Source organism: Mya arenaria, chromosome 14 (genome assembly GCF_026914265.1).
Source record: "Mya arenaria isolate MELC-2E11 chromosome 14, ASM2691426v1".
NCBI lineage: Eukaryota > Metazoa > Mollusca > Bivalvia > Myida > Myidae > Mya > Mya arenaria.
The window spans coordinates 24498951-24518221 of record NC_069135.1 but is presented as its reverse complement, the minus strand read 5'-3'; the positions used below and the strand labels follow the sequence as shown (position 1 = coordinate 24518221).

The 19271-nt window shown below is 34.8% G+C and overlaps 1 protein-coding gene across 1 annotated transcript; it reads left to right on the top strand.

Annotated features, from left to right (window-relative positions):
• The first annotated feature begins 589 nt into the window (after positions 1 to 589).
• LOC128215937 (melatonin receptor type 1B-A-like) lies at positions 590 to 8047 on the top strand. Its single transcript, XM_052922537.1, has 2 exons — positions 590 to 884; positions 7278 to 8047. The coding sequence occupies exons 1-2, from the start codon at positions 590 to 592 to the stop codon at positions 8045 to 8047; spliced, it is 1065 nt and encodes a 354-aa protein (XP_052778497.1).
• Positions 8048 to 19271: the final 11224 nt, after the last annotated feature.

Below are 19271 nucleotides of genomic sequence, written 5' to 3'. Positions count from 1 at the left end.
ATTCGTTATGATTGTCGTGACAAATGATACTTCTTCTTATTAACTCTATCAAAATGTTGCGTTTTCCTTCCTTTCCTTGGATAACGGAAATATGAAAAAACAGATCTAGTTGACAAGATCCCGTTCATTAAAAAGCGTGCGGATTAATCACAGCAATATGGCGGATAAATGGATAATTATAAACTAAGACTAAGACACATATTTAATAATGGCTGAAGTATGATTCACACAAATATTAGCTTTGACGATAATTTCAAAGTACATCAAGAAACTTTATCTCCGACATTTTACAAATGAAAGATTTTTAAAGCTATGCTTAAATCAGGACTCTGGTGCTTTGCCATTAACCAATTGACATTTGAAAAATAATCCTATGATAAACTGTCGTGTCTTGGAATAGAGCCCGTATTGGTTTCCAGCCGACTCAATGATTACAGAATTGCTTGATATGTTCGGTGTAGCATTGCGAAAAGTAACGACGCTTTGCTCACGTTCATTTTTGCTTTAGAATCAATCTCGTTCCTTTTAAGCTTACAAAATTAAACATATGTAGTTTAGTCGGATTACACAATAAGATTAAAAACACGCGATGAACAACTCTGAGGACACGATTGTTACCAATAATAATAGCGTCGCTGACAACATACCATCAAGTGTAGTTGTATACGGACGACATGAATTCCTGCAGACTAGACCTGAACTAGCAGTTCCATGCATTATTGTGCTTGGCATTGCGTCAATTGTTGGAACGTTGGGTAACCTGTTGATACTCTTTGTCGTTGCTACAAAGAGGAAACTGAGGAATGTGGAGTCCATTTTCATCGTGAATTTGGCTATTTCGGACCTGTATGTTACTGTTGTGGCCGACCCCATGAGTCTTATAGGTAAATATGAAATATTTGTCATTTTAACCTGCATTAGTTTAATTTAGTAATGTATATAAAGCATTCTCTTTAGGTGTTTATTTCGCATTTATTTTTATTTTCAGTCATTTGCCATTGTGAAAAGCTAGCTTTGCATAAATGCTATTGGCAATTTGTTACATAATTATACCTTCTGTTTTTTTCACAATATTATATTTCATCCTAATATACGTCACGTGACTTTGCCATTATGAAATACATTTTAGTCATCAATAGTTATTTTGCAAAGGGTCAATACTACCGACGCGTGCAGTCTTAAATTAGATGTATTACTGTCGCAAACGCCTGGGTACAATATGTGCTTTTAATATATTATTGGAAAACCAAGGTTCTCGGGTGAATATATTCTATCAACTTCCATGGGATCTGATATTGAGATATCCTATCATGTGGTATTAATGCTGAAAAAGGAATAATCATGTGATCTAAATTTCTATCCATAAGGTAACATTATCAAGATAAACCTATTATGCGAATGGTAAATATAAGTTGCTGTTTTTGCTAACTTTCCAACAACGTATGTTGAACACATCGACAAAATTAAGCAATTGGACTATATAGAGTTTCATCATAATGTTTTCGGTCAGTTCTATAATTTTCTTTGTACTTTTCTAATGACTGTACACTTACCTTCTTCACTTCTTAAAAGTAAGTATATATCGTACAATATAAGGCCACATCAAATGGATTATTTGCTTAGCGTCAGATTACCTACATAGCAAGCAAGAAAATAAAATAGTATAGTCCGTGAATCAGCCTCTTAAAGTACATGTAAAAATAAGGATCAGACAAGCCATCTCACAATGTAAAACTTAAGAATATAAATATACACACCAAGATCCATAGAAACGTTATTGTATCTGTAACTGTTTTAGTGTTTTCAATATACGTCTAATCTAATTTCACTGTCATATAAGCTTTATAAGTTCAGCATTTCTTTTGGTATATTTGTTATTTGAAAACTGTTTTCTCGGTCGCGAAGTCCAATAATATACCGGCCAGATGGCATTAAACTTCTTTAGGATGAAAAGTTAAACCAAGAATTCTTCTACCTCCTAATATATTATAGTAGTCATAGAAACTATGAGACTACTAAATCAGATGTTTGGGTATGGATTTTTATTAAGTGCAAACAAATCTCTAATTGTAATGCTGTCGACCTTTCAACTCCATCATATGGAATGGTTTGTTTAATTAAAGTTTAAGAAGCAGTGATGATGAACATAATACTCTCTTTACACACCTGTACTGTCATTTTCATTTTCATTCAAGCAACCCGTTAAACAAACATAGCTTAGCAAAAGTACAATAAAAACGAGCCATATCATATCAAAAATCTATACCGTCTCAAAATGTTTTGAAAGTATGATTGATCTTTTTCACATTTCATTAATTAACATTCCGTTTAGTGAATGCTAAAATAACACAATTCAATTACGACTATTGCTGCCTACCATCTCTGAGAATACTGCAACCTATGAATCTTCCAAACTCTTTGACTTTGTATAAGCAAATATCAGACGTTCGTGCTTTGAAGGATGTTAATTCTTCTTGTTTAAAGGTTTAATTTATGTATATAGGTAGATATATCTCTTGTCGACAATGAGAAAAAAATAGGTTATGAGTTAGATCCAATCTAAAACGTTGTGATTAAACGTGCTGAAATAGCTCCAACATACATTGCGAAGGTAGAATCAATTTCTGTTTATAAAAAAATCACAGGTAATTTATCAAGGGCATTTGCAGATACTTAGAACAAAATAATGTACAGCTCCAGAAGTAGCAGAGCATGCTAAATAACACTTCTGATTTAAAAAAGCGCAAAGCTAAGGCTTGACTGTCAGTACCGACGTCATGGTAGGTTTATGAAGTGCATACTTCAAAGAAGTAGTCCGTAGTTTCCCCCAAATCGTACACGTGTATATAAAACCTGAAGAAAATATTATTGATAATAAACACTCTGATAGACATGTTCATAAGTGGGCAATTGAATGTATGTTTGAAAAACTGCATTATGTCTGATGTAAAATAAAATTCCAGACATTATGCATAGAAAATAAAAAAAACAATGCGATGTATTATGAGTTTGAGTATACTTGCGTAAAATGAACTTACTCTATCAAAATGGTTACGTACGTGTAGAATAACATATAACAATGCATATAACAATAGAATATTGATAACATGAAGTGGACATCCGCTTAGCTCCTCCGGATTTGTAATATTTGAAACAGACAATTGTACGTAGGTTTCGCATCATATCACTTAGTTTCAACCCATAAAAACTTTAAAAATCATTGAATACAATGGAAGCTATGGATACACAATTAAAACGCGTACCCTGTTAAGATGTTAATGTAGTTTAAGATATCTTTGTATTGATTTGACGTCAAATTACCATAACGCTATAGACACTAGAACCCGAAACCTAAACATTTTTTTAAACTACGATTACTTTTACAATTCTTTAAATTAAGCTATTTGTAGACAGATACTTTTTTAACAGAGAAATTCCAGTACTTCAATTTCCAAAAGCGTTATCAAAGCTCTTTGAATATAAGGAATTTTATATCACACCGATAAACAGGTGTGACAAGAAACACAGTAAAGGCTTGATAATAATCTGTACCCAATGAATTTGTAATATAACTGATCATGTGCTATTTTATTAGATTAAGCCAGTGCGCTCTGTGTTTTTATATAAATAAGATTAATGTTTTTGATTCATCTTCTTATCTTGCGGGACTTGTAAAGCAATTAATTAGAAACTCAAATCCGATTACAACCACATCAATCCTGTCCCAAGGACAAATGTAAAATTCCTGTGAAATTACCAAGGCATTTTTTTCTTTTATCTTTATTTAGATTTCCAAAGTATGACCAAATTCTGTGACATCATGTGAAATGTAACCAATGTCGAAATAAGCAAAATTATGAAAGCAGCATATTAATGACAATTCATGAAGATGGCAAATCGCGACTCCATATACAAGTATCGTATTACTGTATTAACATGTTCACTTTCATTTCTTTTCCCCTCATTTCTTAGTACAATAATTCAATCATTTAAAAACTATATATTTAACATTAGTACATATATTTTAATCTTATCATCGAAAAGTTCAGATGTAAATCAGTATCTACCACGAAGATATGAGCACTGTTCCTCTTGTTTGGTACATTAATTGGCAGGTGATATTTATATCTGGTCGTTATGTTGATACATGTTTGCTGTTTACGCTGTTCGTTGCTCTTTGCTGCGATGAACATTGCCAGTGTAACATTGTTCATATTAAATTTGATTTGATTAATGTTTGGACAGTGGAAGGTTGAACCAGCATTGCACTGACTTCCTCTAGGCAGTAACTATAACATTTAAACATAACGATACATGTACATTGATAGACAACGATACATTTATAGATAACCAATCATTGATAGACAACGATACATTCATCGATAACGATACACTGATAGATAAAGATACACTGATTGACAACGATACATTTATAGATAACCATTCATTGATAGACAACAATACATTCATCAATAACGATACACTGATATATAAAAGAACACTGATTGACAACGATACATTGATATTATAACGATACATTCGTATATAACGATTCATTTATAGATAACGATACATTGATAGACAACGTACGTTCATAGATAATGATACATTGATAAGTAAAATACATTCATCGGTAACGATAAATTAACAGTAGCGTAATCTGGTTATGTTGTTTTTGGACGTTATTTGTCTCTCTTCTTTGTTTTTGTTCGACTTTAATAATAGTGTCTTCAAACAAGATCAAATATCAACTATGTAGATTCCAATACAGTTATGCATTGCTCTAAATCATATTAGAATTCACTGTATAAGCTTCGTTGTTTATCTGATGCAAAACTCATATTTGATGTACTATTATCTGAAATAAATACTGCTTAAACGTAACAAGTTGGTAATTAATTAGTTCGCCTAGCTCGACACTGTAGTCTTTATGGTACTTTTGACAAATGTTTTCTCATGAAAAACGTGTTGGTTAGTCCTTTCTTTCATTCTGTAACCTTAAAATTAAAATCTAGGAATAATGGTCGTGATACGTTGGTGCAATGAAACAACGTTTATAGCTTGAGCTTTACATATCTTTTCCAGTAGGTTTCCCAGATGAAAATATCAAATAATAGTTTAAATGTTTTATATTTTACACTTTTAAAGTCACAACATTAAAGAAATGGAACTTCACAATTACATGATCAAATAAAAAGGTAAATGCTTTTTGTGTACATAATGCTGAAATAACAACGTTTGCGTTATCTTTGAAGGTACCATATATCTGTAGACATATATGTACATATCACAACCAATTTGACACCAATGCATTGCTTTTTCCCAAAAGTAAACAAGCCTCAGCTTCCCGTGAATAATAAGGATTTAAATAAACCGATGATATATTTTTCCCTGTAAGCTGAATTCTAAGAATTAAAGTACAGTTTGCAAAACCCGAGATGTTGACATAGCATGCTATGTAAAAAAGGTCTTTCAACTAGTCTTTTCAACTTTTCTTTTGCCTGGAAACTGGCTTTTTGCTTTAACATAGCAGATTCGACGAAGACAAATCATATGATACACTGGGTCAAGAGTACTTCGGAAAAAATATGCTAGTTCATAAATTATCAATCATAAAACTCTGAATCGTAACAAGTTTAAGTAGCTTATTTCATTGTGTTGAAGGTCTCGGTTAATCTTTACAACATTTACTGAAGCTTATCGTTAATATCATAAAATTAATTTATTTTTTAAATCCAAAAGATACTAAGAATTTAAATGTTACAGAATTTCTACCCAAAACATGATTAGTAAACGTTTTCCTGTTACGGACTTAAGAAGTTTCGAAAACATTTGGCAAGTCTGTAACGATTAACAAGCAATAAAAGTAACAATGGTACATAACACTCAGTAACTTGTCAATCGAAGCATATATGTGAAAAAAACTGTTAAAGCTTATGTGATGAAATTACACCCATCTATGCAAAACTAGCGTTTATTCAGCATGAACAATTCATAACTCAAACTGCTGAATGCTGAAAAAGAAACAGCCCAGGAGGCAGGGACGCTTAAACCCATTTCTGTTTCATCCGATTCTAATTATTCTAACATTCTCTCTTAAAATTATTAAGTTATTTCGTTAAACAAATCTTATAGTAGATAACACTATAATTTAACAGAATAACTAGTGCTAGCAAAGGATTTGTAAAAATGTTTAGTTTTACGAGAAATGACAAAACTGCCTAAACTTTTTTTCATACTTTTTAATCGCTTTTAAATACTGATTCCTTGAACCCTTTACCTCTGAATCCAAATTTGCCAACTTTGAAACCGTGGAAAACCGTGGGAAACATATCTGTGTTTATTTGTTCCAACTTTCCAATTACATCGGCATTTAGCTTCCAATATAAACCTTGTTGGTCTCGTTTGATATGTATAATCATTAGCGATTATGACATATTGACATTATTATAAAGAGAAACAAATCACACTTGCATTAAGCATTTAACACACACACACAGTTTGTCACTCCAGTGAGAATTTAAAAACAACAACAATACTTGAACTATTGAAGAAGTCTAGATCAGTGCAATAACATTAAACGGCCGTTTCTAGAATTGTATTCTACAGAACTCACTTTGAACGAAGTGTTTTTGTTACAAACTAAAGAGTAAAATGTGAAAATTTGGCTACTGGTTTTAATTCTGTAGCTTGCCATGATCCTGCATGTCCCATGATTATACAGTATAATTGAAAATGTGTATACAATTAATAGTCTCACATGTTAAATACTTTCGCGACCTCTACAAATCATCTTTTCGGACGTAATTGAAGTCTTACACAATGAAACATCATTCCTTAATGACATTATCTTAATTTATTCTGTGAACCAGACATATACAAGATTGAAGATACTATATTTATTATAAAATATTATATAAATTTCACTTACCCTTAACCTCGAGGGTGGGCACTATAATGGAACAGATGGATGAAAGCATTCTTCATTATGTTCTTAATTTGGAAGCTAACTTTCATTTATCTAGATAAACTCTTTTTCTTTTTTTTACATTTATTAAATACTATCAACTTATAGTTCAATAATTGTCACGTTTTGTAATTTAATGTGTCTGGATAAATCGTTTTAAAGATAAAAGAATTGTTATACAGGGGCATATCACTGGGTCCAAATAATACAAAACATGCAGTACCTTTGTAGCATTCATCATTACTACTACTTATAAATAATAATAATGGTTATATATACTGTTTAATTTTCAACTGTGTTTCAATTTCAGCCAAACTTGAGGGGGAGGAGTTTTTTGGGAGTGTACCGGGACTCTGCAAAACTGTTGCCAGTATCTGTACCATATCGTGTGTGACTTCAATGATGACGATTGCAGTCATGAGCTTGAACAGATATGTTTACATTTGTGCCAACGACATCTATAACAAAATATTTACCAAGAAAACCTGTTGCGCCATATCGTTATCGGTATACTCTGTTGGAATAATTCTCGTCCTGATGAATACCGTAGGCTTTGGTGACCATGGTTTTGACCAAAAAAGTTTAGAATGTATATGGAACAGAATGGAGACCTTCCCATTTACGATTATATTTTCTGTCATTCTTGTATGGATACCTTCACTTATCACGGGCTTATGCTATCTGAGAATTTATATTTACGTCCGGAAACACAGACGTCGAATACAAGAGCATACCTCTCAATCATACAGTTCCGACGGGCCCCTTAAGAGTTTCCGCCTTGCTAAAACGTTGTTCTTAATTTACGCCGTATTTGTGTCATGTTGGACGCCCTACGCCCTTCTAATTGTTATCGATTCGAAAGACACATTTTCGCACGAAGTTCATCTATACATCACTATGTTTGCCCATATGCACCCGTCTATGAACTGGTGTATCTACTTCATAACAAATACACATTTTGCAAAGGCGTACAAGGAGGTTTTTGAAAAGTTTTTGTCCTGTGAGAAACGGACAAAAACACGTGTGCACAGAATAGAAATACATCAGGTCAAGGTCAATGAAGCCATAAGACACTCCTAATCTAGTGCCTCAAAACGGCTTCCGGAAACAGCATCCCGCTACAGTGTCCAAACTTATGGTGTTGCCAGTGCTGTTATATATATATTAATACATGCAAAAAGTTTTTAAATTACAACAGTTAAAAAACCAACCCCTTTATGATTTACCGTAAGAAGCATTGTTTTTACTATCAATTTTGAAAAGACTTTACCAATTTTACGTCGGGACGTTAAATCTCTTAATTGATCTTCCAATTTATGCCATTTAAATTGACATTTTCTTAAAACTAAGCATAAATTAAACAAAAAATATGCTGCATTTCGGTGCAAGATTGTCTTCACTCTTAAAGTTGAAATATTACTTAACATCTCAAGCAACGCCATTCTGAAGTATTGCTTAAATTTAGATATTTCACCAAAACTCAACACATATTCTTTGTATTCTTGTTTTCGTTTAAACCTTTTACATGGTCATGGTTTGTCATACATGGTCATAGTTTGTCATTTGACATCGGATGTTGCTGTCAATGTGTACGAAATAAATATAACACAAGTCAAAGTCGATGTTAGTATCTCAATCCAAAGAGTCAAAGCAAGCGCCTTGGTTAAATCGACTCGGTACATGCATACATATGTTTCACAATTTTGACCTTGTAAAATGATTCTTAATGAATTGGCATTTAGTGTAAAATATAGATAAACGCACAAATTACATACAAAACTACGTGGCCACAACATTCCCGCATAAAAATGTCCATAATCTGTCATATGAAGATTGTAAAGCGCTTTTAAACGTGTATCTTTATAGGAATTGAGCGCTAAAACCTGGTAATAATGCTAAAAATATGCTTTGAATAAGCAGCATTTAACAGTATAGGATTTAATACATTTTAGTTTCTTTACTTAATTTTGTTTTGAATATCACAGTAAATGCAATGGCATGTGCTTACTGAAATGAGAAGTGAAAGGGTATGTTTAGAATACAATTAAGGTCATGGATTTGTTTTGTTCATCCCAGACCATGTTGTGAAAGAAAACAGAAATCAGGTTTTTTTTTAACTTTCGCTGTTTTTTGTCTATCCGTACCCGTGTTCCATTCTATACTGATCGTTATTTATTACCAGGTATATTTTTCATAGTTGTTGTTTTAGTCAACATTTGGTCCAAAATGACTTTGAAACATCACTTGAAACAAAGAAATATTTCTGTTTAGTTAAGCTGCCTTCTACAGCATCGACGTTATTTATTAGATATCTTATTGCTTACTAAAATAACCAATCTTACGGCAGTGTGTATGCTATGTTGAGTGTTGTACCGAGTAACTAATACTCACTACAATACGAACTGTATGTTAGACATGCTAAAAATTTAATAGTTTTATTAATTTTATTGAAAGTATTAAAGTTCTATATAGAATCATTAAAGTATGCATGCGTATAAGTATAGTATGAAATATATTTATTATATTTAGATGATTAAAACTTACATTAAGACAGAGCTACTAGCATAAAAATGATAATTTTCAAGTACATAATATTTCCGAACACGTGTTTGTATCGATCTAGACCCTAAAGAAATAGCCGCTAAAAGGGAGAAAATCAAACAAAAACTTCGAATAAGCAATACCCTACTCTTCCTGTTTTGTTTCTTAGTCCTGCATTAGAAATGGTTTTGCATTGACTACTCTGTATTTTTTTGTTTTAAAATAATACCTCCCCGTCAAGTTCAAGGATTCAAAATACTCACTAAAAGTTTAAGAACGTAAGAAACAATGACAAATCATAAAATCAGAATGAAAACATCCACCAATTATCTTGTGATTGTGTTTAACCACGTCATATCTTTATTCTGTATCACAGGCGTTCTGCTTATTACGTGATTTTTACGACGTACTGTAAGCGTGAGAAAATAATGACATGAAAGCCATAACTCCTTATGCAATGTTAAACCCTTTCAATGAATTATAATGGCCGTACACTTTTCAAGAGACAAGTATGCTATATATCATTACAAACTAAGGTAATGCAGAAGCTATTCGAATCAGCGTGCGGAAATTATTCAGCTATCGTTTATCGAGACGTAGGTTGTGGCTAGCCTATACCCTCCCATTCGTCAAAGAATCTCCTTTATTACGTTTTGACTTTTATCACTTAGTTTAAGTCAAGGATCAAGATCAAACAAACACCACACATCTCGCAATTTCAAACAGTCAATGAAAGCACAGTTGCATAAAAGCTAACCGAGATCCTGACAGAAGGCACAATGATCAATGCCAAATAAACACCACACAAAAGATACAACGCCACACGACAACAAACATTCAAATAACACCGTTGTTGAATGATTGGGTAACCGCCTTAACACCGTCATTGAACACTTAGTAAGATTGCAAGACATTTATCAGACATCAACATAGCCACAGTATGTCTAAAAGTTTATTCGTTAATGGTCGATGATGTTATTTGTCCCCATGTCATGTTACACAATAAGTCAGTTTATATCCTGGTGAAAGATTAACCTGAATATTACTTTGATTAAATTATAAGCATGCATTAAGGGTTCTCAACCAACAAAACGTCAACTTCTTATGTTAGTTAACTCATACTATTTCGTACTTGGGTAAGCGTATTAGCAAAAGGTTTTGGTCAACATAATTTTACAATCATTAAAAACTGAACGACAGGCACTCCAAAGTATTTCAATTGAAATAATTCACCAGATTTACCTTTAATTATGTCTGCAATGTGTTTTGCGTAAATAGTATTATTAGCAAACACAACTATATCAATGTTATTTTCTGCGGTCACCAGGCTTTAAAATTCAACATTGTAATTAAAGGGAACAATCCGATAAAAGGCTTATATGTTGGTAGAATACCTCAACTTTGAAAACAAAAATGTATTGCAGAATAATACTAAGTGAGTTAAATCAACACCCTAAGTATAAGAATAACACCAGCAATTTTTTTATCTTCAAGTTTTGGAACTTGGACAACAATGGTTGGTTCATAAACTGTCAAGCCTCCTTGCACTGACAACAATGGTAGGGTCATAAAATGTCAGTGCCTCCTTGCACTGACATCAATGTTCGGTTCATAAAATGCCAATGCCTTCTTGCACTGACAACAATGGTCGGTTAATAAAATGTCAATGCCTTTTTGCGCTTACATTAATGGTTGGTTCATAAAATGTTAATGCCCCCTTGCACTGACAACAATGGTTGGTTCATAAACTGTCAATGCCCCTATCACTGACATCAATGGTAGGTTCATAAAATGTCAATGCCTCCTTGCACTGACATTAATGGTAGGTTCATAAAATATCAATGCCCCCTTGCACTGACAACAATGGTAGGTTTATAAAATGTCAATGCCTCCTTGCACTGACAACAATGGTAGGTTCATAAAATGTCAATGCCTCCTTGCACTGACATCAATGGTAGGTTCATAAAATGTCAATGCCCCCTTGCACTGACAACAATGGTAGGTTCATAAAATGTCAATGCCTCCTTGCACTGACAACAATGGTAGGTTCATAAAATGTCAATGCCTCCTTGCACTGACAACAATGGTAGGTTCATAAAATGTCAATGCCTCCTTGCACTGACAACAATGGATTGTTCATAAACTATCAATGCCCCCCCCTTGCACTGACAACAATGGTCGGTTCATAAAATGTAAATGCCTCCTTGCACTGACAACAATGGTCGGTTCATTAAATGTCAATGCCCCCTTGCACTGACAACAATGGTTGGTTCATAAACTGTCAAGCCTCCTTGCACTGACAACAATGGTAGGGTCATAAAATGTCAGTGCCTCCTTGCACGACATCAATGTTCTGTTCATAAAATGTTAATGCCTTCTTGCACTGACAACAATGGTCGGTTCATAAAATGTCAATGCCTTTTTGCGCTTACATCAATGGTTGGTTCATAAAATGTTAATGCCCCCTTGCACTGACAACAATGGTTGGTTCATAAACTGTCAATGCCCCTATCACTGACATCAATGGTAGGTTCATAAAATATCAATGCCCCCTTGCACTGACAACAATGGTAGGTTTATAAAATGTCAATGCCCCCTTGCACTGACAACAATGGTAGGTTCATAAAATGTCAATGCCTTCTTGACTGACAACAATGGTAGGTTCATTGACTGTCAATGCCTTCTTGCACTGACATCAATGGTAGGTTCATTGACTGTCAATGCCTTCTTGCACTGACATCAATGGTAGGTTCATTGACTGTCAATGCCTTCTTGCACTGACATCAATGGTAGGTTCGTAAAATGTCAATGCCCCCTTGCCCTGACAACAATGGTAGGTTCATAAAATGTCAATGCCTTCTTACACTGACATCAATGGTAGGTTCATAAAATGTCAATGCCTTCTTGCACTGACAACAATGGTAGGTTCATAAAATGTCAATGCCTCCTTGCACTGACAACAATGGTAGGTTCATAAAATGTCAATGCTTCCTTGCACTGACAACAATGGTCGGTTCATAAAATGTCAATGCCTCCTTGCACTGACAACAATGGATTGTTCATAAACTATCAATGCCCCCCCCCTTGCACTGACAACAATGGTCGGTTCATAAAATGTAAATGCCTCCTTGCACTGACAACAATGGTTGGTTCATAAACTGTCAATGCCCCCTTGCACTGACAACAATGGTTGGTTCATAAACTGTCAAGCCTCCTTGCACTGACAACAATGGTATGTTCATAAAATGTCAATGCCTCCTTGCACTGACATCAATGGTCGGTTCATAAAATGTCAATGCTTTCTTGCACTGACAACAATGGTAGGTTCATAAAATGTCAATGCCTTTTTGCGCTTACATCAATGGTTGGTTTATAAAATGTCAATGCCCCCTTGCACTGACAACAATGGTTGGTTCATAAACTGTCAATGCCTCCTTGCACTGACATCAATGGTAGGTTCATAAAATGTCAATGCCTCCTTGCACTGACATCAATGGTAGGTTCATAAAATGTCAATGCCCCCTTGCACTGACAACAATGGTAGGTTCATAAACTGTCAATGCCTTCTTGACTGACAACAATGGTAGGTTCATTGACTGTCAATGCCTTCTTGCACTGACATCAATGGTAGGTTCATTGACTGTCAATGCCTTCTTGCACTGACATCAATGGTAGGTTCATTGACTGTCAATGCCTTCTTGCACTGACATCAATGGTCGGTTCATAAACTGTCAATGCCTTCTTGCACTGACAACAATGGTAGGTTCATTGACTGTCAATGCCTTCTTGCACTGACATCAATGGTAGGTTCATAAAATGCACATTGTTGTGGCTTGGCTTTTGGGTCGTTGCCATCTTTCTGAATATTATTTATTCACAGGACCTGCTTGCAATGATTATCCCTTGAATTAACATTAATTGAGAACAATTTTAAGTTGATGTTTACGTCGCTTTTAGTATTTATTTACATTGATCAAATATTAATCAGGTAAACGTTATCAGGTTTCAAAATACTACGATGTGGAAAGTCCGTGTTTGACATAACGGGGACATTCTTTCCATTACTAAAAAAGTCAATATCCTTAGAAACCGAAGGTGTCCGGTGTACGAGTATGTCACGATCTGTAACGTAGAGTGGAGACATATGTCGATGTAACCGAATGTTAACCAAGTTTATTATATGGCAAATACCTGAAAAATTCCACAAATCGGTTACATTCCTTTAAGAATTAAGTAAAATTCCGATCAATTACATTGCAGCTTGACAAAATTCGAAGTACAGCCAAATTATTTTGTTCACGGTGAAAATATAAGTGTAGTTGCATGATAAAGATTAAGATATTTTTCAACAATATCACAAACTTGAACATGCGGTAAATTCATTATAATGTAAAGTCTTCTCTATCGGTGCATGGAAATAGCGTTTCATTGTCTAAACATGTAAAATAACATGCGGTTAATCTGTCAAGGGTAGTAAAATGTTACTTAGTTTCTAAGAGTACAATTATCTGCCATAAACTTCGAAGGAAGATTGATTTCCTCTTGCTTTGTTAGATTTTTTAGATCAGTCTGATCCACAATCTATTGTTGTGTCGCCTGAAAAGACGACATATAGGGGTTACTTTTGTCGGCGGCGTCGGCGGTGGCGGCGGTGTCGGCGGCGGCGGCGGCGTCCGCGTCCCATTTTCGCTTGTCCGGGGTATATCTCCTAAACTATTAGTGGTATCAACTTGAAACTTCATATGTACATAGATCTAATTAAGGGCAAGTGCAGTGCACAAGAACTGTTACTCTTGCTTCCATATTTTTAGAGTTTTGCCCTTTGTTATTTTTCATGCTTAAAGTTTTGTCCGGGGCATATCTTGTAGAATATAAGAGTTATCAACTTGAAACTTCATATGTAGATAGATCTCATGGAGGGCAAGTGCAGTGCACAATAACAGTAACTCTTGCTTTCTTAGTTTTAAAATTATTGCCCTTTGTTAATTTTCATGCTTAAAGTTTTGTCCGGGGCATATCTTGAATAATATAAGAGGTATCAACTTGAAACTTCATAGCTAGACAGATCTCATTGAGGGCAAGTGCAGTGCACAATAACAGTAACTCTTGCTTTCTTAGTTTTAAAGTTATAGCCCTTTGTTAATTTTCATGCTTAAAGATTTGTCCGGGGCATATCTTGAAGAATATAAGAGGTATCAACTTGAAACTTCATAGCTAGATATATCTCATTGAGTGCAGTGCACAATAATAGTAACTCTTGCTTTCTTAGTTTTAAAGTTATTGCCCTTTGTTAATTTTCATGCTTAAAGTTTTGTCCGGGGCATATCTTGTAGAATATAAGAGTTATCAACTTAAAATTTCATATGTAGATAGATCTCATGGAGGGCAAGTGCAGTGCACAATAACAGTAACTCTTGCTTTCTTAGTTTTAAAATTATTGCCCTTTGTTAATTTTCATGCTTAAAGTTTTGTCCGGGGCATATCTTGAAGAATATAAGAGGTATCAACTTGAAACTTCATAGCTAGACAGATCTCATTGAGGGCAAGTGCAGTGCACAATAACAGTAACTCTTGCTTTCTTAGTTTTAAAGTTATAGCCCTTTGTTAATTTTCATGCTTAAAGATTTGTCCGGGGCATATCTTGAAGAATATAAGAGGTATCAACTTGAAACTTCATAGCTAGATATATCTCATTGAGTGCAGTGCACAATAATAGTAACTCTTGCTTTCTTAGTTTTAAAGTTATTGCCCTTTGTTAATTTTCATGCTTAAAGTTTTGTCCGGGGCATATCTTGAAGAATATAAGAGGTATCAACTTGAAACTTCATAGCTAGATAGATCTCATTGAGGGCAAGTGCAGTGCACAAGAACCGTTACTCTTGCTGCCATATTTTAGAGTTATTGCCCTTTGTTAATTTTCTTGCTTAGGTTTTGTCCGTGGCATATCTCGTAAACTATAGGAGGTTTCAACCTGAAACTTATTCCGTAGGTATATCTGATTGAGGGTTCAAATGTCACCTACACTTGAAAGTTAAATGGCAACATCATTGTCTATAAATGAATAAAATGCCAATCTAACAGCTATAATGTCGACAGTAAATAATTCGTCAGGCGACACATCCGACTCGCGGAGTTCTAGTTGATAAAATTAGCAGTCATATAAATGAAATGATTTATACTTTTGAAGGTTGTTCCTAATACGACTTTAGTTAATTGATGACAATATGATAATGAAGTAGGAACGTAATATGCTAATCTGAATTGAATCATTCCTTGCCTAAATAGCGTCCAATCCTTTTATGATATCAGCTTGAATATACGTAAACACCTGTTAATTGAATACATTTACTACCAAAGAGTTTTTGATACAATTACCAGTTATATAAATTGTTGATTTATACCTGGAAGGTTGAACCTTAATACGGCTTCAGTTAATTGTTTTCTTTTCTCAAGAAGGATTTTTCTATTTGGAATAGGATTGGAACGGGTTAAATCTGAATAAATTATTTATTGCCCAAATTACCTTGAACTGCTCATTTTCTACTGTCACATTAGATCTAACTTTTTAATGAATGAAACGCTTTAGAACTATACAAAATAGTTTCGTGAGTATGGTGTTAAGCCTGTTATTATATATATATATATATATATACACACCTTCAATGTTAATGGAATAATCTGGTATTTCTCCCGTATGAACTTTTTTCAGCTGAACATTCATTTGGTTAATCCAATACAGTAGGAACCAGAACCAGGTATTTAAAAAAAACAGCATGTTACTGACATTAGACGAGAAAATAGTGCAAACAATGTATTTTATTTCAGAAAATAGTGCAAACTGGAATGCATTTTTGAAAAAAAACTTAAGAGATAAGTGCTAAATAGAATGTATTTTGAGCATTTAAAGTCCCAAATTCATATCCTTCCCATTTGTAAATTAATATTCGTCAAAAGTTTTCCTTCAATAGCTATTTGTTCCGCTATCTAGGAACTTGAAATAAAACAAACTGATAATGACAGGAGAGCCGAAATGGCGTCATCAAATATGAATTATATATAACAAATAGTTAATACCAGGAAAAAAATATGGTCTTTCGTATCAAAATAGTGTGTGTTTTTTTCAAAGGACCTTAGTGTCAAAAGTAAGATGGTTAACCCTTTTAACTCTGGTAAACATGGTGTAATAGTTCAAAATGATTAATTATGTTAACAATTATTTTTGAGAGTGAGATGGATTGCATTGTTTTCGTTTTCACATGAACTCAAATATCAGAATGGTTACAAATAGAATGGGCGTGACTGTGCTGTAACTATTGTGCGGATTAATCACGATGCTAGTCACGTATATCTTTACCGCACACTATTTTATTATTGAACATCTGAACAGTTATTCCACCTGCAAACCTCACTCACAAGGCTCTGGTACAGTCTCAATCGCGAAGGAATCCGTGTCCCGCAACACTTTGTATATACGCCGCACAATCCAATACTTTGTAATGTAGGTGATGTGACTTTACGTCGACCTCTACGTTCTTGCAAAATTTTAATACGTCACCCGCAAGCCTCACCCGCAACTCTTTTGCAATGTTTCAGCTTGTGTTATGGGTACTAAAACTATATTTCTGACATTGGTAAACATGTGTATTATAAATGTTTACTTCAATACTCCTTTAACCTGATGACTCAGTTTCTGACTGTGGTAAACATGGCTGCTTTTTTAATAAAGAAAAGTATTTAACAAAAAAATATCTATATAAGTGATGACGAATTTCTGACTCTGGTACACATGTTGTTGTTGTTTTATGTATATAAGTTATGACCCATATCCGACTGTGGTAAACGTGCAAGTTTTTTTGTAATGTTTTTTTTTAACAAGAATTGTCCATACATATGTGACGATAGAAGCTGAGGATGTCGGGGTTATACACCCTCAGTGGCTTCTACCTCACAAGAGTGAGGACTGTTAAATCCCATTTACACCCTCAGTGGCTTCATACCACACAAGAGTGAGGACTGTTCAATCCCATTTACACACTCAGTGGCTTCATACCACACAAGAGTGAGAACTGTTACATTCCATTTACACCCTCAGTGGTTTCATACCACACAAGAGTGAGGACTGTTACATCACATTTACACCCTCAGTGGCTTCATACCACACAAGAGTGAGGACTGTTAAATCCCATTTACACACTCAGTGGCTTCATACCACACACGAGTGAGGACAATTACATCCCATTTACACCCTCAGTGGCTTCATACCACACAAGCGTGAGGACTGTTACATCCCATTTACACCCTAAGTGGCTTCATACCACATAAGAGTGAGGACTGTTAAATCCCATTTACACCCTCAGTGGCTTCAATTCCACACAAGAGTGAGGACTGGCTTCATACCACACAAGAGTGAGGACTGTTCAATCCCATTTACACCCTCAGTGGCTTCATACCACACAAGAGTGAGAACTGTTACATTCCATTTACAACCCCAGTGGTTTCATACCACACAAGAGTGAGGACTGTTACATCACATTTACACCCTCAGTGGCTTCATACCACACAAGAGTGAGGACTGTTAAATCCCATTTACACACTCAGTGGCTTCATACCACACACGAGTGAGGACAATTACATCCCATTTACACACTCAGTGGCTTCATACCACACAAGCGTGAGGACTGTTACATCCCATTTACACCCTCAGTGGCTTCATACCACACAAGCGTGAGGACTGTTACATCCCATTTACACCCTAAGTGGCTTCATACCACACAAGCGTGAGGACTGTTACATCCCATTTACACCCTCAGTGGCTTCATACCACACAAGAGTGGGGACTGTTACATTTCATTTACACCCTCAGTGGCTTTATACCACACAAGAGTGAGGACTGGCTTCATACCACACAAGAGTGAGGACTGGCTTCATACCACACAAGCGTGAGGACTGTTACATCCCATTTACACCCTCAGTGGCTTCATACCACACATGAGTGAGGACTGTTCAATCCCATATACACCCTCAGTGGCTTCATGCCACACAAGAGTGATGACTGTTCAATCCCATATACACCCTCACAGGCTTCATGCCACACAAGAGTGAGGACTGTTCAATCCCATATACACCCTCAGTGGCTTCGTACATCACAAAAGTGAGTGCATCAAGGTCCGTTTTGACCATTGTCTGAGTTTAACAATCACGCTCAGAAAACTAAAAATGTTTCAAAATATCCATGGTTTACCTCATGTTTACCAAATGATGTGTGCGTATTTGTAGAAATTCGTAGAACAGATTGTTTGTCACGCCTACATATTAGTTTAAACTTTTTTCTCCTATAATAGCAGTTTAAATACAAAATTAAAATGTTGACGTTCTGCGTTTAAGTCTCAAACACAAACTCAGGACGTTAGTAGGGAAGTTATGATATTTATCCCGATGCTTATAGAGGCATAACCCTTGTAGAAGAGTTGAGCAAGATATATATTAGTATTCTGAAGACTTACATTTTATACACAAGTTATTTACACTATAAAAGACAGTTGATGAGTCTGACATTGAGGTTTGAATTAAGTATGTTTGTGATATTTGGGCCTGTAGAAGGAATTAATCTGCCAGAAGCAGTTTATGTGAAATTAATTATTTGGTAGGTTAACCAGGAGTAAAATAAATAAAAGAACATAAATGCCCAAAATAGTGTTTCTACGAAGAATAATAGTTCTTTTAATATTCAGGATTGACATGTTGTTTGACACCTTTTGTCATC

What these genes read in the sequence shown, in the direction of transcription:
- LOC128215937 (XM_052922537.1), top strand. Translation starts at nt 590, where the DNA reads ATGAACAACTCTGAGGACACGATTGTTACCAATAATAATAGCGTCGCT. An exon ending in CGACCCCATGAGTCTTATAG is followed by an intron (nt 885 to 7,277) that starts GTAAATATGAAA and finishes TTTCAATTTCAG; the next exon opens with CCAAACTTGAGGGGGAGGAG.